This window comes from Ranitomeya variabilis, chromosome 3 (genome assembly GCF_051348905.1).
Source record: "Ranitomeya variabilis isolate aRanVar5 chromosome 3, aRanVar5.hap1, whole genome shotgun sequence".
NCBI classification, from domain to species: domain Eukaryota; kingdom Metazoa; phylum Chordata; class Amphibia; order Anura; family Dendrobatidae; genus Ranitomeya; species Ranitomeya variabilis.
The window spans coordinates 257,776,390-257,798,194 of record NC_135234.1 but is presented as its reverse complement, the minus strand read 5'-3'; the positions used below and the strand labels follow the sequence as shown (position 1 = coordinate 257,798,194).

At 52.1% G+C, this 21,805-nt stretch overlaps 1 protein-coding gene across 1 annotated transcript in view; it reads right to left on the bottom strand.

Annotated features, from left to right (window-relative positions):
• LOC143815804 (contactin-associated protein-like 5) overlaps window positions 1-21,805 on the bottom strand; it is a 1,144,596-nt gene that overhangs the window by 241,419 nt on the left and 881,372 nt on the right. Inside the window, exons 15-16 of the mRNA XM_077295418.1 lie at window positions 16,690-16,817; window positions 15,984-16,154 (exon numbers count right to left, since the gene is read on the bottom strand). Coding sequence (XP_077151533.1) covers window positions 15,984-16,154; window positions 16,690-16,817 — 299 coding nt within the window. The remainder of the gene's footprint in view (window positions 1-15,983; window positions 16,155-16,689; window positions 16,818-21,805) is intronic.

Here is a 21,805-nt window from a genome sequence, read left to right as displayed (position 1 = left end):
CGTAGTCCATCAGCGCTTTGAAAGCTTCGCTTTCAACTAACCGGTAGGGCATCATCTCTAATGAGATTAGTCTAGCAATGTGGGTGTTCAAACCCTGTGCACGCGGATGTGAGGATGAGTACTTCCTTTTCCTAACAAGAGTCTCATGTAGGGTGAGCTGGACTGGAGAGCTGGAGATCGTGGAACTAGCGGTGGTGCCGGTGGACATGGCAGACTGAGAGAGGGTTGGAGATGGTATTCTTGCCGGTGCCCTACATGCAGTGTTTCCTACTACGAACCTGGTGATTCCCTGACTGCTTTGGCCTGGAGACAAAAGCTGCACAGATACTGCAGGTGTTGCGGGAAATGGTGGGGTTACAGTGAGGGAAGGGATGTAGCGTTGCTGACTAGCTTCATTGGCCAAGGGTGCTGCAACCTTTAGGCACGTTTGGTAGTTAGTCCAGGCTTGCAAATGCATGGTGGATAAATGTCTATGCATGCAACTTGTATTTAGACTTTTAAGATTCTGACCTCTGCTTAAGGTAGTTGAACATTTTTGACAGATGACTTTGCGCTGATCATTTGGATGTTGTTTAAAAAAATGCCAGACTGCACTCTTTCTACTATCGGATACCTTTTCAGGCATTGCAGACTGAGCTACTTTAACCGGATGGCCACGCTGTCCTCCAACTGGTTTTGGTTTTGACAAGCGTTTTGGGCCAGATACGGGCCCGGCAGATGGAACCTGTTGTGATGTTGATGCCTGCTGTGGCTCCTCCTCCTCCGCTTCAGAATTACTGCCGCCTGCACCCTGTTCCCCCAATGGCTGCCAATCGGGGTCAACAACTGGGTCATCTATGACCTCCTCTTCTATGTCGTGTGCAACTTCGTCTGTGTCACCGTGTAAGCCGGTGGTATAGCGTTCGTGACGGGGCACCATAGTCTCCGCTGGGTTTGATTCTGCCTCAGTACACTGCGAGGGCAATGTTCTGGTCTGAGTCAAAGGAACAGCATAGTAATCTGGCTGTGGCTGTGCATCTGTTCACTCCATGTCCGATTCAACTTCTAATGGGCATGGCCTGTTAACTGTTTCACTGTCTAACCCAGGAACGGTATGTGTAAAGAGCTCCATGGAGTAACCTGTTGTGTCGACTGACGCATCCTTCACTGTTGTTCTGGGTGAAGGACACAAGGAAGCGACTTGTTCCTGACCGGGAGCATCTACTGACAATGCACTGCTCTGACATTTGGCACTTTCCGAGGAGGAGGCGAAAGAGCTAGAGGCAGAGTCAGCAATGAAAGCCAATACTTGTTCCTCCTGCTCCGGCTTCAAAAGAGGTTTTCCTACTCCCAGAAAAGGGAGCGTTCGAGGCCTTGTGTAGCCAGACGACGAACCTGGCTCAACAACTCGAGACTTAGGTGCTGTACTGCTTTTACCACGACCACCTGATGCTCCACCACCACTACCATCATTACCAGCTGACAATGACCGCCCACGGCCACGACCTCTTCCACTAGACTTCCTCATTGTTTGCAAAACGTAACCAAAGTAACGGTATTTGTTACTGTAAAACAACTTATAAGGTGAACTCAAACTTCTGTAGGATTTATATATACCTTTATAGGTGCCTGACACTGAAAGGAAAATCAGGCCCAATGTTACACACTAGGTTTTCTGTGCCCCAATAATTTGAGACAGATGGCACACACAGGACCGGCACTCAAGCAGAAATGCCAATCTTAATCTCCCACTATTTTTTTTTTCAGGGAGAATTAAAAAAAAAAAAAAATGGCCCAGTATTACACACTGGTTTTCTGTGGCACACAATGAGAGACAGATGCCACACACAGCAATGGCACAGAGGCATACTTGCCAATCTTTATCTCCCACTATTTATTAATTTTTTTATAGGGAGAATTAAAAAAAAAAAAAATGGCCAAGTACTACACACTGGTTTTTGGTGGCACACAATGAGAGACAGATGCCACACACAGCAATGGCACAGAGGCAGACTTGCCAATCTTTAGCTCCCACTATTATTTTTTATTTTTACAGGGAGAATTTACCCCCCCCAAAAAAATGGCCCAGTATTACACACTAGGTTTTCGGTGGCACACAATGAGAGACAGATGCCACACACAGCAATGGCACAGAGGCAGACTTGCCAATCTTTATCTCCCACTATTTAATTTTTTTTTTTTTTAAGGAACAATAAAAAAAATAAAAATAAAAATAAAGGACCAGTATTACACACTGGTTTTCGGTGGCACACAATGAGAGACAGATGCCACACACAGCAATGGCACAGAGGCAGACTTGCCAATCTTTATCTCCCACTATTTAATTTTTTTTTTTTTTAAGGAACAATAAAAAAAATAAAAATAAAAATAAAGGACCAGTATTACACACTGGTTTTCGGTGGCACACAATGAGAGACAGATGCCACACACAGCAATGGCACAGAGGCAGACTTGCCAATCTTTATCTCCCACTATTTATTAATTTTTTTACAGGGAGAATTTACCAAAAAAAAAAAATGGCCCAGTATTACACACTGGTTTTCTGTGGCACACAATGAGAGACAGATGCCACACACAGCAATGGCACAGAGGCAGACTTGCCAATCTTTATCTCCCACTATTATTTTTTTTTTTACAGGAAGAATTTACCCCCCCCAAAAAAATGGCCCAGTATTACACACTGGTTTTCGGTGGCACACAATGAGAGACAGATGCCACACACAGCAATGGCACAGAGGCAGACTTGCCAATCTTTATCTCCCACTATTTATTTTTTTTTTAAAAGGAACAATAAAAAAAAATAAAATAAATAAAGGACCAGTATTACACACTGGTTTTCGGTGGCACACAATGAGAGACAGATGCCACACACAGCAATGGCACAGAGGCAGACTTGCCAATCTTTATCTCCCACTATTTATTAATTTTTTTACAGGGAGAATTTAAAAAAAAAATAAATGGCCCAGTATTACACACTAGTTTTGGGTGGCACACAATGAGAGACAGATGCCACACACAGCAATGGCACAGAGGCAGACTTGCCAATCTTTATCTCCCACTATTTATTAATTTTTTTACAGTGAGAATTTACCCCCCCCCAAAAAATGGCCCAGTATTACACACTGGTTTTTGGTGGCACACAATGAGAGACAGATGCCACACACAGCACTGGCACAGAGGCAGACTTGCCAATCTTTATCTCCCTGCAGTAATCTCAGAAAAGTATGGCAGGCAGCTATAAAAAGGAATGCTGCACACAAAAGTGTGGACAAACAAACAAGATAGCTGTGCATAAAGGAAGGAACAACAGGATTTGTGCTTTGAAAAAAGCAGTTGGTTTGCACAGCGGCGTACACACACACCAACGCAGCTATCAGGGAGCCTTCTAGGGCAGCCCAATGAGCTACAGCACTGAGGGAAAAAAAACGTAGCTTCCACTGTCCCTGCAAACAAAAGGTGGTGTTGGACAGTGGAAATCGCTACAGCACAAGCGATTTGGGGGTGAATGTACACTGCAAAACACTATCCCTGCTTCTGATGAAGCGGCACCTCTCCCTACGCTCAGATCAGCAGCAGTAAGATGGCAGTCGGCGGGAACGCCCCTTTATAGCCCCTGTGACGCGGCAGAAAGCAAGCCAATCACTGCAATGCCCTTCTCTAAGATGGTGGGGACTGAGAGCTATGTCATCACGCTGCCCACACTCTGCGTCCACCTACATTGGCTGAGAAATGGCGCTTTTAGCGTCATTGAAACGCGACATTGGCGCGAAAGTCGCGTACCGCATGGCCGACCCCACACAGGGATCGGGTCGGGTTTCATGAGACGCCGACTTTGCCAAAAGTCGGCGACTTATGAAAATGAACGATCCGTTTCGCTCAACCCTACTTTTGACACTATGTTGTTGTCTATTTTAATGGTATCTTAATAAAGAGTTATTTTATGTTTACTTGGTTCTCCTAGTGCTGTTTTCTTTTTGGTTTTCATGTTCAATGGTTGTTGCACTGAACCATCTACATACATCTGTGCACCCTTGTTATTTTTGGTCAGTGGTGCATGTTTGGTCTGGCTTATATGTTTTACACAAAACAAACGCACACATACACACTGCATGTTATATACACATATCGCATATTACAAACAAAACAAACCAATACAAACTGAGAGTTATATACACACACTACTTGTTGCATACACTGCATGTTACACAAAGACACACAGTGCATGTTAAATACATATACTGCATGCCACACTACATATTAAAAATTCACATTTATATTACACAGAAACTGCATGTTACACACTCCTATAGGTATGGAGGTCCTGGGCAATTGCCCAATATCTGTATCCTTTAACCCCAGCTCAGACAAAAGCATGTCCATATGAGTAAAGTGAAACCTATAAACCCCTGAATTCAACAGTTACAAGTAGCTGAGTTTAAAGGCTCTGTATATATGTTTTTATACTTGTAATACTCATCACACAACCGGTTTACATGACTTTTGCTGATTTGGGTTGGATGACATGTTAATTACACACCAGTAGCAATTAAATATAAACACACATATATTACTGTGTGTATATATATATATATATATATATATATATATATATATATATATATATATATATATATATATATATATATATATATATAGATATATATATATATATATACACTGTTCAAAAAAATAAAGGGAACGCTTAAACAACAGAATGTAACCCCAAGTAAATCAAACGTCTGTGAAATCAAACTGTCCAGTCCACTTAGGAAGCAACACTGTTTGACAATCAATTTCACATGCTGTTATGCAAAAAATGGAATAGACAACAGATGGAAATTATTGGCAATGATCAAGACACACTCAATAAAGGAATGGTTCTGCAGGTGGGGACCACAGTCCACATCTCAGTGCCAATGCTTTCTGGCTGATATTTTGGCCAATTTTGAATGTTGGTTGTGCTTTCACACTCGTGGTAGCATGAGATGGACTCTACAATCCACACAAGTGGCTCAGGTAGTGCAGCTCATCCAAGATGGCACATCAATGTGAGCTGTGGCAAGAAGGTTTGCTGAATCTGTCAGGGTAGTGTCCAGAGGCTGGAGGCGCTACCAGGAGACAGGTCAGTACAGCAGGAGACGTGGAGGGGGCCAGAGAAGGGCAACAACCCAGCAGCAGGACCGCTACTTTAGCCTTTGTGCAAGGAGAAACAGGAGGAGCACTGTCAGAGCCCTGCAAAATGACCTCCAGCAGGCCACAAATGTGCATGTGTCTGCACAAATGGTTAGAAACTGACTCCATGAGGATGGTCTGAGTGCCCAATGTCCACAGATGGGGGTTGTGTTCACAGTTCAACGCTGTGCAGGACGATTGGCATTTGCCACAGAACACTAGTATTGGCAAATTCACCACTGGCGCCCTGTGCTCTTCACAGGTGAAAGCAGGTTCACACTGAGCACATGTGACAGATGTGACAGAGTCTGGAGATGCCGTGGAGAGCGATCTGCTGCCTGCAACATCCTTCAGCATGACAGGTTTGGCAGTGGGTCAGTAATGGTGTGGAGTAGCATTTCTTTGGAGGGTCGCACAGCCCTCCATGTGCTCGCCAGAGGTAGCCTGACTGCCATTAGGTACCGAGTTGAGATCCTCAGACCCCTTGTTAGACCATTTGCTGGTGCGGTTGGTCCTGGGTTCCTCCTAATGCAGGACAATGCCAGACCTCTTGTGGCTGGAGTGTGTCAGCAGTTCCTGCAAGATGAAGGCATTGAAGCTATGGACTGGCCCATTCATTCCCCAGACCTGAATCCAATTGAACACATCTGGGACATCATGTCTCGCACCATCCACCAACGTCACGTTGCACCACAGACTGTCCAGGAGTTGGCAGATGCTTTAGTCCAGACCTAGGAGGAGATCCCTCAGGAGACCATCCGCTGCCTCATCAGGAGCATGCCCAAGCATTGTAGGGAGGTCATACAGGCACATGGAGGCCACACACAACTGAACATCATGTCCTTGTATTGAGGCATTTCCCCTGAAGTTGGATCAGCCTGTAATTTAATTTTCCACTTTGATTTTGAGTATCATTCCAAATCCAGATCTCCATGGGATATTAATTTTGATTTTCATTGATCATTTTTATGTTTTATTGTTCTCAACACATTCCACTTATGTAATGAATAAAGATTTGCAACTGAAATATTTCATTCAGTGATATCTAGGATGTGGTATTTTAGTGTTCCCTTTATTTTTTTGAGCATATTTATACATATATATGAGTAAAAAGCAGCACCGATAATTATATGGTGCAGAGCCTCATAGGTACATACCAGTCATCAATACAGTTCAAAGAATCAAGGCAACACACCATATGAATATATAATCTAAGGGCTATTTATTAGCCAATGTTGTTACGTTTCAGTTCAGGAGTGTGGATGTTTCTCAAGCTGGCCTGAAACGTCGCCACATGGGCTAATAAAAAGCATTTAGATTATATCTTTATTCAGTGTGCTGCCTCAGTTCTTTGGGATATACTGTATATATATATAATTGCCTAGAATACTACTTCCTGCAATTTGTGCCAACTTCCGTGGCTTTGTCCGGAGCTAATGTCCGGAGATAATGTCCGGAGCTAATGTCCGGAGCTAATGTCCAGAGATAAGTGACGTCACCAGTGTCCTACACCCAGGCAGAGCACAGTGGCCCCAGGCAGAGCACAGTGGCCCCAGGCAGAGCACAGGGGCCCCAGGCAGAACATGGGGCCCCAGGCAGAGCACAGGGGCCCCAGGCAGAGCACAGGGGCCCCAGGCAGCATATGGGGCCCCAGGCAGAGCACAGGGGCCCCAGGCAGCATATGGGGCCCCAGGCAGAGCACAGTGGCCCCAGGCAGAGCACACACCAAATCGGAGGCCGAGGGGCCCCGCCAACCAAATCGGAGGCCGAGGAGCCCCGCCCACCAAATCGAAGGCCGAGCGGCCCCGCCCACCAAAGCGGAGGCCGAGGGGCCCGGCCCCACCCACCAAAGCGGAGGCCGAGGGGCCCCGACCACCACATCGGAGGCCGAGGGGCCCTGCCCACCAAATCGGAGGCCGAGGAGCCCCGCCCACCAAATCGAAGGCCGAGCGGCCCCGCCCACCAAAGCGGAGGCCGAGGGGCCCGGCCCCGCCCACCAAAGCGGAGGCCGAGGGGCCCCGACCACCACATCGGAGGCCGAGGGGCCCTGCCCACCAAATCGGAGGCCGAGGGTCCCCGCCCACCAAATCGGAGGCCGAGGGTCCCCGCCCACCAAATCGGAGGCCGAGGTGCCCCGCCCACCAAATCGGAGGCCGAGGGTCCCCGCCCACCAAATCGGAGGCCGAGGGTCCCCGCCCACCAAATCGGAGGCCGAGGGTCCCCGCCCACCACATCGGAGGCCGAGGGGCCCCACCCACCAAATCGGAGGCCGAGGGTCCCCGCCCACCAAATCGGAGGCCGAGGGTCCCCGCCCACCAAATCGGAGGCCGAGGGTCCACACCATCCAAATCGGAGGCCGAGGGGCCCCGTCCACCAAATCGGAGGCCGACGGGCCCCACCCACCAAAGCGGAGGCCAAGGGTCCCCGCCCACCAAATCGGAGGCCGAGGGTCCCCGCCCACCAAATCGGAGGCCGAGGGTCCCCGCCCACCAAATTGGAGGCCGAGGGGCCCCACCAACCAAATCGGAGGCCGAGGAGCCCCGCTTACCAAATCGAAGGTCGAGGGGCCCCGCCCACGAAAGCGGAGGCCGAGGGTCCCCGCACACCAAATCGGAGGCAGAGGGACCCCGCCCACCAAATCGGAGGCCGAGGGGCCCCGCCCACCAAAGCGGAGGCCGAGGGTCCCCGACCACCAAATCGGAGGCCGAGGGTCCCTGCCCACCAAATCGGAGGCCGATGGTCCCCGCCCACCAAATCGGAGGCCGAGGGTCCCCGCCCACCAAATCGGAGGCCGAGAGTCCCCGCCCACCAAATCGGAGGCCGAGGGGCCCCGCCAACCAAATCGGAGGCCGAGGGGCTTAGCCAACCAAATCGGAGGCCGAGGAGCCCCGCCCACCAAATCGAAGGCCGAGCGGCCCCGCTCACCAAAGCGGAGGACGAGGGGCCTGGCCCCGCCCACCAAAGCGGAGGCCGAGGGGCCCCACCCACCACATTGGAGGCCGAGGGGCCCCGCCCACCAAATCGGAGGCCGAGGGGCCCCACCCACCAAATCGGAGGCCGAGGGGCCCCGCCCACCAAATCGGAGGCCGAGGGTCCCCGCCCACCAAATCGGAGGCCGAGGGGCTCCGCCAACCAAATCGGAGGCCGAGGGGCCCCACCCACCAAATCGGAGGCCGAGGGTCCCCGCCCACCAAATCGGAGGCCGAGGGTCCCCGCCCACCAAATCAGAGGCCGAGAGTCCCCGCCCACCAAATCGGAGGCCGAGAGTCCCCGCCCACCAAATCGGAGGATAAGGGGCCCCACCAACCAAATCGGAGGCCGAGGGGCCCCGCCCACCAAAGCGGAGGCCGAGGGGCCCGGCCCCGCCCACCAAAGCGGAGGCCGAGGGGCCCCGACCACCACATCAAAGGCCGAGGGGCCCCGCCCACCAAATCGGAGGCCGAGGGGCCCCGCCCACCAAATCAGAGGCCGAGAGTCCCCGCCCACCAAATCGGAGGCCGAGAGTCCCCGCCCACCAAATCGGAGGATAAGGGGCCCCACCAACCAAATCGGAGGCCGAGGGGCCCCGCCCACCAAAGCGGAGGCCGAGGGGCCCGGCCCCGCCCACCAAAGCGGAGGCCGAGGGGCCCCGACCACCACATCAAAGGCCGAGGGGCCCCGCCCACCAAATCGGAGGCCGAGGGGCCCCGCCCACCAAATTGGAGGCCGAGGGTCCCTGCCCACCAAATCGGAGGCCGAGGGTCCCCGCCCACCAAACTGGAGGCCGAGGGGCCCCGCCTACCAAATCGGAAGCCGAGGGTCCCCGCCCACCAAATCGGAGGCCGAGGGGCCCCGCCTACCAAATCGGAAGCCGAGGGTCCCCGCCCACCAAACTGGAGGCCGAGGGGCCCCGCCCACCAAATCGGAGGCCGAGGGTCCCCGCCCACCAAATCGGAGGCCGAGGGGCCCCGCCTACCAAATCAGAAGCCGAGGGTCCCCGCCCACCAAATCGGAGGCCGAGGGGCCCCGCCCACCAAATCGGAGGCCGGGGGTCCGCGCCCACCAAATCGGAGGCCGAGGGGCCTCGCCCACCACATCGGAGGCCGATGGGTCCCGCCCACCAAATCGGAGGCCGAGGGTCCCCGCCCACCAAATCGGAGGCCGAGGGTCCCCGCCCACCAAATCAGAGGCCGAGGGTCCCCGCCCACCAAATCGGAGGCCGAGGGTCCACACCAACCAAATCGGAGGCCGAGGGGCCCCGCCCACCAAATTGAAGGCCGAGGGGCCCCGCCCACCAAAGCGGAGGCCGAGGGTCCCCGCACACCAAATCGGAGGCAGAGGGACCCCGCCCACCAAATCGGAGGCCGAGGGGCCCCGCCCACCAAAGCGGAGGCCGAGGGTCCCCGACCACCAAATCGGAGGCCGAGGGTCCCTGCCCACCAAATCGGAGGCCGAGGGTCCCCGCCCACCAAATCGGAGGCCGAGGGTCCCCACCCACCAAATCGGAGGCCGAGAGTCCCCGCCCACCAAATCGGAGGCCGAGGGGCCCCGCCAACCAAATCGGAGGCCGAGGGGCCCCGCCAACCAAATCGGAGGCCGAGGAGCCCCGCCCACCAAATCGAAGGCCGAGGGGCCCCGCCCACCAAAGCGGAGGCCGAGGGTCCCCGACCACCAAATCGGAGGCCGAGGGGCCCCGCCCACCAAATCGGAGGCCGAGGGTCCCCACCCACCAAATTGGAGGCGGAGGGTCCCCGCCCACCAAATCGGAGGCCGAGGGTCCCCGCCCACCAAATCGGAGGCCGAGGGTCCCCGCCCACCAAATCAGAGGCCGAGGTCCCCGTCCACCACATCGTAGGCCGAGGGGCCCCACCAACCAAATTGGAGGCCGAGGGGCCCCGCCCACCAAATTGGAGGCCGAGGGTTTCTGCCCACCAAATCAGAGGCCGAGGGGCCCCGCCAACCAAATTGGAGGCCGAGGGTTTCTGCCCACCAAATCAGAGGCCGAGGGGCCCCGCCAACCAAATCGGAGGCCGAGGGGCCCCACCCACCAAATCGGAGGCCGAGGGGCCCCACCCACCAAATCGGAGGCCGAGGGGCCCCGCCCACCAAATCGGAGGCCGAGGGTCCCCGCCCACCAAATCGGAGGCCGAGGGGCCCCGCCAACCAAATCGGAGGCCGAGGGGCCCCGCCCACCAAATCGGAGGCTGAGGGTCCCCGCCCAACGAATCGGAGGCCGAGAGTCCCCGCCCACCAAATCGGAGGATAAGGGGCCCCGCCAACCAAATCGGAGGCCGAGGGGCCCCGCCAACCAAATCGAAGGCCGAGGAGCCCCGCCCAACAAATCGATGGCCGAGCGGCCCCGCCCACCACAGCGAAGGCCGAGGGGCCCGGCCCCACCCACCAAAGCGGAGGCCGAGGGGCCCCACCCACCAAATCGGAGGCCGAGGGGCCCCGCCCACCAAATCGGAGGCCGAGGGTCCCCGCCCACCAAATCGGAGGCCGAGGGGCCCCGCCAACCAAATCGGAGGCCGAGGGGCCCCGCCCACCAAATCGGAGGCTGAGGGTCCCCGCCCAACGAATCAGAGGCCGAGAGTCCCCGCCCACCAAATCGGAGGATAAGGGGCCCCGCCAACCAAATCGGAGGCCGAGGGGCCCCGCCAACCAAATCGAAGGCCGAGGAGCCCCGCCCAACAAATCGATGGCCGAGCGGCCCCGCCCACCACAGCGGAGGCCGAGGGGCCCGGCCCCACCCACCAAAGCGGAGGCCGAGGGGCCGCGACCACTACATCGGAGGCCGAGGGGCCCCACCCACAAATCGGAGGCCGAGGGGCCCCGCCCACCAAATCGGAGGCCGAGGGTCCCCACCCACCAAATCGGAGGCCGTGGGTCCCCGCCCACCAAATCGGAGGCTGAGGGGCCCCGCCCACCACATCGGAGGCCGATGGGCCCCGCCCACCAAATCGGAGGCCGAGGGTCCCCGCCCACCAAATCGGAGGCCGAGGGTCCCCGCCCACCAAATCGGAGGCCGAGGGTCCCCGCCCACCAAATCGGAGGTCGAGGGTCAACTCCAACCAAATCGGAGGCCGAGGGGCCCCGCCCACCAAATCGAAGGCCGAGGGGCCCCGCCCACCAAAGCGGAGGCCGAGGGTCCCCGCACAACAAATCGGAGGCAGAGGGACCCCGCCCACCAAATCGGAGGCCGAGGGGCCCCGCCCACCAAAGCGAAGGCCGAGGGTCCCTGCCCACCAAATCGGAGGCCGAGGGTCCCTGCCCACCAAATCGGAGGCCGAGGGTCCCCGCCCACCAAATCGGAGGCCGAGGGTTCCCGCCCACCAAATCGGAGGCAGAGAGTCCCCGCCCACCAAATCGGAGGCCGAGGGGCCCCGCCAACCAAATCGGAGGCCGAGGGGCCCCGCCAACCGCATCGGAGGCCGAGGAGCCCCGCCCACCAAATCGAAGGCCGAGCGGCCCCGCCCACCAAAGCGGAGGCCGAGGGGCCCGGGCCCGCCCACCAAAGCGGAGGCCGAGGGGCCCCGCCCACCACATCGGAGGCCGAGTGGCCCCGCCCACCAAATCGGAGGCCGAGGGTCCCCACCCACCAAATTGGAGGCCGAGGGTCCCCGCCCACCAAATCGGAGGCCGAGGGTCCCCGACAACCAAATTGGAGGCCGAGGGTCCCCGCCCACCAAATCGGAGGCCGAGGGTCCCCGCCCACCAAATCGGAAGCCGAGGGGCCCCACCAACCAAATCGGAGGCCGAGGGGCCCCGCCCACCAAAGCGGAGGCCGAGGGTCCCTGCCCACCAAATCGGAGGCCGAGGGGCCCCGCCAACCAAATCGGAGGCCGAGGGGCCCCGCCCACCAAATCGGAGGCTGAGGGGCCCCGCCCACCAAATCGGAGGCCGAGGGTCCCCGCCCACCAAATCGGAGGATAAGGGGCCCCGCCCACCAAATCGGAGGCCGAGGGGCCCCACCAACCAAATCGGAGGCCGAGGAGCCCCGCCCACCAAATCGAAGGCCGAGCGGCCCCGCCAACCAAAGCGGAGGCCGAGGGTCCCCGCCCACCAAATCGGAGGCAGAGGGACCCCGCCCACCAAATCGGAGGCCGAGGGTCCCCGCCCACCAAAGCGGAGGCCGAGGGTCCCCGCCCACCAAATCGGAGGCCGGTCCCCGCCCACCAAATCGGAGGCCGAGGGTCCCCACCCACCAAATCGGAGGACGAGGGGCCCCACCAACCAAATCGCAGGCCGAGGAGCCCCGCCCACCAAAAGTAAGTGCGGCCCCAAAAGTAAGTGCGCCCCGGGTGCAAAAGTAAGTGCGCCCCCGGGTGCAAAAGTAAGTGCGCCCCCGGGTGCAAAAGTAAGTGCACCCCCGGGTGCAAAAGTAAGTGCGCCCCCGGGTGCAAAAGTAAGTGCGCCCCCGGGTGCAAAAGTAAGTGCGCCCCCGGGTGCAAAAGTAAGAGCGCCCCCGGGTGCAAAAGTAAGTGCGCCCCCGGGTGCAAAAGTAAGTGCGCCCCCGGGTGCAAAAGTAAGTGCGCCTCCGGGTGCAAAAGTAAGTGCGCCCCCGGGTGCAAAAGTAAGCGCGCCCCCGGCCCCGGGTGCAAAAGTAAGCGCGCCCCCCAGTCCCGTGTGTGAAAAGTGCTGCTGTAAAGCTGGTAGCGCTGTTCAAGCACCATGTATTTCCTTCAGGAAATGCCCATCTAATATATAATTGCCTAGAATACTACTTCCTGCAATTTGTGCCAACTTCCGTGGCTTTGTCCGGAGCTAATGTCCGGAGATAATGTCCGGAGCTAATGTCCGGAGCTAATGTCCGGAGATAAGTGACGTCACCAGTGTCCTACACCCAGGCAGAGCACAGGGGCCCCAGGCAGCATATGGGGCCCCAGGCAGAGCACAGTGGCCCCAGGCAGAGCACAGGGGCCCCAGGCAGCATATGGGGCCCCAGGCAGAGCACAGTGGTCCCAGGCAGAGCACAGGGGCCCCAGGCAGCCTATGGGGCCCCAGGCAGAGCACAGTGGCCCCAGGCAGAGCACAGGGGCGCCAGGCAGCATATGGGGCCCCAGGCAGAGCACAGGGGCCCCAGGCAGAACATGGGGCCCCAGGCAGAGCACAGTGGTCCCAGGCAGAGCACAGGGGCCCCAGGCAGCCTATGGGGCCCCAGGCAGAGCACAGTGGCCCCAGGCAGAGCACAGGGGCGCCAGGCAGCATATGGGGCCCCAGGCAGAGCACAGGGGCCCCAGGCAGCATATGGGGCCCCAGGCAGAGCACAGTGGCCCCAGGCAGAGCACAGGGGCCCCAGGCAGAACATGGGGCCCCAGGCAGAGCACAGGGGCCCCAGGCAGAGCACAGGGGCCCCAGGCAGCATATGGGGCCCCAGGCAGGGCACAGGGGCCCCAGGCAGCATATGGGGCCCCAGGCAGAGCACAGGGGCCCCAGGCAGCATATGGGGCCCCAGGCATGGCACAGGGGCCCCAGGCAGCATATGGGGCCCCAGGCAGAGCACAGTGGCCCCAGGCAGCATATGGGGCCCCAGGCAGAGCACAGTGGCCCCAGGCAGCATATGGGGCCCCAGGCAGAGCACAGGGGCCCCAGGCAGCATATGGGGCCCCAGGCAGAGCACAGTGGCCCCAGGCAGCATATGGGGCCCCAGGCAGAGCACAGTGGCCCCAGGCAGCATATGGGGCCCCAGGCAGAGCACAGTGGTCCCAGGCAGAGCACAGGGGCCCCAGGCAGCTTATGGGGCCCCAGGCAGAGCACAGTGGCCCCAGGCAGAACATGGGGCCCCAGGCAGAGCACAGTGGCCCCAGGCAGAGCACAGGGGCCCCAGGCAGAGCACAGGGGCCCCAGGCAGCATATGGGGCCCCAGGCAGAGCACAGTGGTCCCAGGCAGAGCACAGGGGCCCCAGGCAGCATATGGGGCCCCAGGCAGAGCACAGGGGCCCCAGGCAGCATATGGGGCCCCAGGCAGAGCACAGTGGCCCCAGGCAGAGCACAGGTGCCCCAGGCAGCATATGGGGCCCCAGGCAGAGCACAGTGGTCCCAGGCAGAGCACAGTGGCCCCAGGCAGCATATGGGGCCCCAGGCAGAGCACAGTGGTCCCAGGCAGAGCACAGGGGCCCCAGGCAGCTTATGGGGCCCCAGGCAGAGCACAGTGGCCCCAGGCAGAACATGGGGCCCCAGGCAGAGCACAGTGGCCCCAGGCAGAGCACAGGGGCCCCAGGCAGAGCACAGGGGCCCCAGGCAGCATATGGGGCCCCAGGCAGAGCACAGTGGTCCCAGGCAGAACATGGGGCCCCAGGCAGAGCACAGGGGCCCCAGGCCGAGCACAGGGGCCCCAGGCAGCATATGGGGCCCCAGGCAGAGCACAGTGGTCCCAGGTAGAGCACAGGGGCCCCAGGCAGCCTATGGGGCCCCAGGCAGAGCACAGGGGCCCCAGGCAGCATATGGGGTCCCAGGCAGAGCACATGGGCCCCAGGCAGCATATGGGGCCCCAGGCAGAGCACAGTGGCCCCAGGCAGAGCACAGGGGCCCCAGGCAGAGCACAGGGGCCCCAGGCAGAGCACAGGGGCCCCAGGCAGCATATGGGGCCCCAGGCAGAGCACAGGGGCCCCAGGCAGCATATGGGGCCCCAGGCAGAGCACAGCAATATTTTGGACCACTGTGCGGTGTTTCAGACCCCCTGTGTGATGTCTGGGGCCCTGTTCTTAAGTATATTAAAGATTAAAGTAACGTATATTAAAGTATATTATAGATCAAATTTGACACGTTTATGAGCACCATTGAGTGATATACTCAAGAATGACATAATTTTTCAACATTTTATGGTTTCAAACTGTAAACACTCAGAGTGTTTTTTACTTCAACCAGAAAACCTTAACGGTTCATAAAAAACTTGACTGTTCAGGATATGATAAAAGTCATAGTATTCTGAATCTTTAACTTATAAAGATACCTTTACATGGGGTGATTATTGGTTCCAGAGAGGCTTTCGGCCGATAATCGTACACATGGCTGGTGACAGGACAATACAATATAAACGTTCAAAGGTAAACACTGATAACATTAAAATCTAATATATAATTGCCTAGAATACTACTTCCGGCAATTTGTGCCAACTTCCGTGGCTTTGTCCGGAGATAATGTCCGGAGATAAGTGACGTCACCAGCGTCCTACACCCGCTCAGGGTGGACAAAGATATATGCCTTCGTGGTGCGCGGCACTTTTCTGATTGGTTGCCGCCTGCCGCGAGCGACCAATCAGAAATGTGCCGTACTGTCAAGAATTGTCAAGAGCTGGTGAGTGCAGCCATTTTTTGTTCTTTCTTACTATTATTTATTAATTGTATTATTCTTACATTTGAATAAATAAAGTATATATGGATTCTAGACTCCCGATTCTTTAGAATCGGGCTGCCATCTAGTATATATATATATATATATATATATATATATATATATATATATATATATATATATATACCATAATTATCAACATTAACAGAAATGAACGCTAGAAGTATAACACTCTGTAATGACTCTATGTAATATATGAGTTTCACTTTTTGCATTGAAGAACTGAAGTAAACTTTTTGATGATATTCTTATTTTGTGAGAAGCTCCTGTACACAGTATATCGCTTATGTAGATGGTGTTTCCTATGGCTTAAAAACAGCCATTTTGTGTCCAAATTCTGGCTACTCTCATTGTATTACATTAAAATATATAAAATAAGGATCATCACTTTGACTGCTAGTTGGTGCAGGAACATTTCCTATACTCCTGTGCTTGCTAGATGTTTTTAGCCCATACAAACATAACCTTCAAAGACTTACAGACTAACGTGATTCTTATGAAATCCTTGACGCCAAGGTTTTCCAAGAAGATTCCAGATGAGCTTGTGGTCTTGAAGTAAAATGAGATGTCAATGCTGTAATCCGAATAGAACGTGGGAAAATAGAGATAAGAGGTCCCAGAAGTGAAAGAGGCGGAATTCCAAAAACTTCCTGTGAAGCAAGAATTAAGTGAATTTTCACAATACTGTAACTTCAGAATATATACAGGAAAATACATGTGAGACTTCATATATAATCAGAGGCTTAAAAATCACGATGGCGGAAGGTTCGACCACGACCAAACCTTGTGCACAATGGGGGCCTGCTGACGCCCACTGTAACTGGGGCCCAGGATGGGGGGTATTATTACAGGAAAGAGTCAGGATGGGGACATTATTACAGGAAGGAGCAGATGATGGCAGACATTGCTATAGGAAGGGATCAGGGTGGGAGTCATTATTACATGAAAGGGCTCAGGATGTAGGACATTATTAAAGAAATGGGCCAAGATGGTGGACATTATATTTGGAAGGGGACCAGGATTGGGAACATTATACCTAGAACTGGCCCAGGATGGAGGACATTATACTGTATCCTATGAATACATACATACATTTGGTCAACATGCAGGTGGGGTCCCAGATCCAAATTATGTACCAGGTCTCAACCGTCTCTAGTTACCCCACTGTATGTAACATATACTCACTGTCACCATAACAGCGCAGAGGTCCCACTTTCCAGGCAGCTTCAGACCCTGGTCTGTTTGTATCAGTGATTACAATCTGTGAGACCGGTAAGTGTTCTTTAAAGGTCAGAAATCCAATGTCACTTGTCCTGTATTATATAAGACAAAGAGAAGAAGAATAAGAATAGAAAAGAAGCAGAGACAGAAAGAAATGAAAGAGAAAAAGGAGATAAAAAAGAAAAGGGAGAGAGAGGAGAAAATAGAAAAATTAAGGGGAAATTAAAAAAGGGAAGGGAAGAAAAAAAGAAAGATGAAAGGGAAAAGGTATGAGAAAGAAAAAAGACAAATAGTAGAGGAAAAGGAATATAGGGATAGAAAAGGGAGAGCAGAAGGAGTTGCAATTCCTAAACAGGCAATTTCTAAAGAGAAGATGAGACAGAGATAAGATGAAAACAAGAAGGAGAGGGAAGAGAAAGAAGAATAGAAAATAAAAAAATATTTTGTAGAAAATAGATACAAAGAAGAAGAGAAAAGGGAAATGAAAGAATGAGAATGTCCTGAGAAATAAGTATTGGTAATTAAAGAAATAAAAAGTAGAAAAATAATGAAAGGTAAAGTTGACGAAGAATTAAGAAGATGGAAAGATGTATATGTAACGGAGAAAAAATGGAAATGAAGAATAAATTAACAATAGCATAAGAAGAAGAGGAAAGAAAAGTGGAATTTATGAAGAAGACACATTCAGAAAAGTAGGAATTAGGCCAGAGATGTCTCATATCTATAAATTTAAAGAACCAGTTGATAAATTAATAAAAAGGTGAAAAAGTAAAATAGAACCCATTCTGCAAAGCATTGGACAAAGGGCAGCTGCTTGTGTACAACTTCGTACATTCTGTGTTCATTTTCAATATCTCAGAAAACGTGAAAACAGAATACAACTATGTATTAACCTCTCATTTCAAACAGCCATAGCGGAGCTGAGTTTGTCATTTGGCATATGTCCTGGTGATATCATACCATGCTAGCTGCTATCTATGGGACTGCTATTAAACAGTACCTACTGTGCTACCTATTACTGCAGCAATAGTGCTCCCAGGAACTTACAGTCTTAAGGCTTTTCTTCCTATGCCTCTTTTTTATAAAGGTAAGCGAACAGGTTGAGCAATTTCAGCCAAAATTTCTGCTACATAAAAACTGTACCAAAAACGCTTAACAATAAAGTACGAGCAAATTAATGAGATTTCTGAAATCTCAAGCACATGCTGCTTGTTAGTTTTTTGCAGATTAGCAGCAGTTTCAAATCTGAAGTATTATAATCATTTGGGCTTGTTCACACATTGCAATTTAAAAAAATTGTTTCACTTTTTTCACGAAAAAATGCAGCATTTTGCAGAACTAGCAAAGTAAGTGAGATTTCTGACACCTAATTACACATGCTGCTAACTTTTTGCTTGACTAATTTAACCCCTTAGTGACAGAGCCAATTTGGTACTTAATGACCAAGCCAATTTATACAATTCTGACCTTTGCCACTTTATGAAGCTATTGTTCTGGAATGCGTCGTCTCCCACTGATTCTGAGATTGTTTTTTCGTGACATGTTGTACTTCATGTTAGTGGTAAAATTTCTTCAATATAGCTTTCTTTTATTTATGAAAAAAATGGAAATTTCGCAACAGTTTTTAAAATTTTGCAATTTTCAAACTTTTAGTTTTTGTACCCTTAAATCAGAGAGTGGTGTGACAAAAAATAGTAAATAACATTTCCCACATGTCAACTTTACATCTGCACAATTTTGGAAACATATGTTTTTTGCTGTCAGGACGTTATAAGGGTTAAAAGTTGACCAGCAATTCTTCATTTTTCCAAAAAAATTTATAAAACCAGTTTTTTAGGGACCACTTCACATTTGAAGTGAGTTTGGGGGCTCAATATAACAGAAAATACCAAAAAGTGACACCATTCTAAAAACTGTTCCCCTCAATGTGCGCAAAACCACATTCAAAATGTTTATTAACCCTTCAAGTTCTTCACGAGACCTAAAGCAATGTGGAAGGAAAAAATTTACATTTTACTTTTTTCACAAACAATTTACTTTGAAACCAATTTTTTTTATTTTCACAAGGGTATCAGGAACAAATGGATCAGAAAATTTGTTTTACAATTTCTCCTGAGTACGCTAATAGCCTGTATGTGGGAAAAAGCCACTGTTTGAGCACATGGCAGGGCTCAGAAGGGAGGGAGCACCATTTGACTTTTTGAATGCAATATTGGCTGGAATCAATGGTGAACGCCATGTTGCCTTTGAAGACTCCCTGATGTACCTAAACAGTTGAACCCCCCCAATTCTAACTCCGACCCTCTCCCCAACACACCCCTAACCCTAATCCCAACCCTAACCATAACCCTAAACACAACCCTAACACAACACCCCTAACCCTAATCCCAACCATAACCACAATCAGGGTATGTGCACACGCTGCAGATTTTGCTGCGGATCCGCAGCGTTTCCGCAGCTGCGGATCCGCAGCGGTTTCCCATGAGTTTACAGTACAATGTAAACCTATGGGAAACCAAATCTGCAGTGCACATGCTGCGGAAAAAGCCATGCGGAAACGCAGCAGTTTATTTTCCGCAGCATGTCAATTCTTTGTGCGGATTCCGCTGTGGGTTTGCACCTGCTCCAATAGAAATCTGCAGGTGAAAACCCGCAGAGGAAACCGCAAAAGAAACCGCGATAAATCCGCAGTAAAAACCGCAGTTTTGCAAATCTGCTGTGGAAAATTCCGCAATGGAATCCGCAGCGTGTGCACATGGCCTCAAAACCCTAACCACAGCTCTAACCTCAACACAAATCTAACCACAACCCTAACCCTAGCACCAACCCAAACCCTAGCCCAACCCTAATCCTAGCCCCAACTCTAACCCTAGCCTCAACCCTAACCCTAGACCAACCATAACTGTAGCCCCAACCCTAACCCAACCCTAACCTTAGCTCAACCCTAACCCTAGCCCAATCGCCCCAAACCTAACCCTAGCCCAACCCTAACCTTAATGGAAAAATGGAAATAAATACCTTTTTAATATTATTTTTACCTAACTAAAGGGGTGATAAGGAGGGGCTTGATTTACAATTTTTTTTATTTTGATCACTGTGATAGGGTCTATCACAGTGATCAAAATGAACCAACAGGAAAAATTTCCTATTGTTGCCAGGTGCCCGATGGCAGATCTTGATAGGTGCACTGGGCATGCACCCCCCATTTTCTTCCCTGGAGAAGATAACGAAGGCAGCGGACAGGACTGGGGGATGCAGAAGGCATACCAGAAGTACCGGGGGTGCTCAGGGGACTCCATTTCTCTATCCCCCGATGTGCTAGATCATATCAGAGGAGAGAGAAATTAAATTGGAAATCAGACTTTTTATTTTTTTACTGTCGCCGTTATTTTGTGAATAACAGTGATTGCAACACTGGGGTCGGTATAAACCGACCAGAATCATGTTCTCTTGGGTATCTGCTACCCCTGCAATTTCTGATGGTGGGCGATGCAATAACCTTATTTCTCAGCATCGTTATAAAGTGGTGCTGAGGAATTAGTACCCTTAACTGCCGCTGTTAAAAGGCATATCGGTGGTCGTTAAGGAGTTAACCTTCTTGGTAATTTTTTCAAATCGGCAGCATGTCAACAGAGTTTTTTTGCAGAATGTGGGACATTGTTACTGTAGGGGCTAATTAAGGGATATTATTACTGCTATGATATAATTTATTTTTGCTGTTGCTGTTTTCAGTGGTTGGGGGGACATCCTGTTACTGTGTAGGACGACACTGTCCCTTTATTTCTTCATCTGATGTAGTGTAGAAGTTGGGGGAAAATTGTGCTCTAGATAACTGTGTTATTTTCTTCAGAGATGACTCCTGGGTGAAAGAAGTGATGGCAGTTTTCACTGGATGAAGAAGAGAAGTGGAAATGAAGGACTTCAACTAGAAACATCACAGGTGAGTCAGTGTGTTACCTGTGCATTTACACTGTACACTATATACAAGTGCTTCTCACTAAATTAGAATATCATCAAAATTTTAATTATTTCAGTTCTTCAATACAAAAATTGAAACTCGTATGTTATATACAGTGGGGAAAAAAAGTAAGCCACCAATTGTGCAAGTTCTCCCACTTAAAAAGATGAGAGAGGCCTGTAATTTACATCATAGGTAGACCACAACTATGAAAGTCAAAACAAGAAAACAAATCCAGAAAATCTCCTTGTCTGATTTGGCAAGATTTATTTAGCAAATTATGGTGGAAAATAAGTATTTGGTCACCTAAAAACATGCAAGATTTCTGACTCTCACAGACATGTAACGTCTTCTTTAAGAGGCTCCTCTGTCCTCCACTCATTACCTGTAGTAATGGCAGCAGTTTGAACTTGTTATCAGTATAAAAGACACCTGTCCACAACCTCAAACAGTAACACTCTAAACTCCACTATAGTGAAGACCAAAGAGCTGTCGAAGGACACCAGAAACAAAATTAAAGCCCTGCACCAGGCTGGGAAGACTTACTCTGCATTAGGCAAGCAGCGTGGTATAAGGAGATCAACTGTGGGAGAAATAATAAGAAAATGGAAGACATATAAGACCACTGATAATCTCCCTCGATCTGAGGCTCCACGCAAGATCTCACCCGATGGGGTCAAAATGATCACAAGAACGGTGAGAAAAAATCCCAGAACCACACGGGGGGACCTAGTGAATGACCTGCATAGAACTAGGACCACCATAACAAAGGCTACAATCAGTAACACACTATGCCGCCAGAGACTCAGATCCCCTTGATTAAGCCAGTACATGTCCGGGCCCATTTGAAGTTTGCTAGACAGCATTTGGATTATCCAGAATAGTATTGGGAAAATTTCATATGGTCTGATGAAACCAAAGTTGAACTGTTTGGTAAAAACAAAACTCGTTGTGTTTGGAGGAGACAGAATCAGGGCCGTATTTAGAGTTTCTGTTGCCCTAGGCACTTTTAGTGCTGCCTTCCCCTTTGGTGAGTATGACACTATCGGCAGTGACTTTGGCAAGAATCGCTGATGTGAAAGTCGCCTTTTGCAGCAGATCCGGCAGTTTTTCCGCATCTGC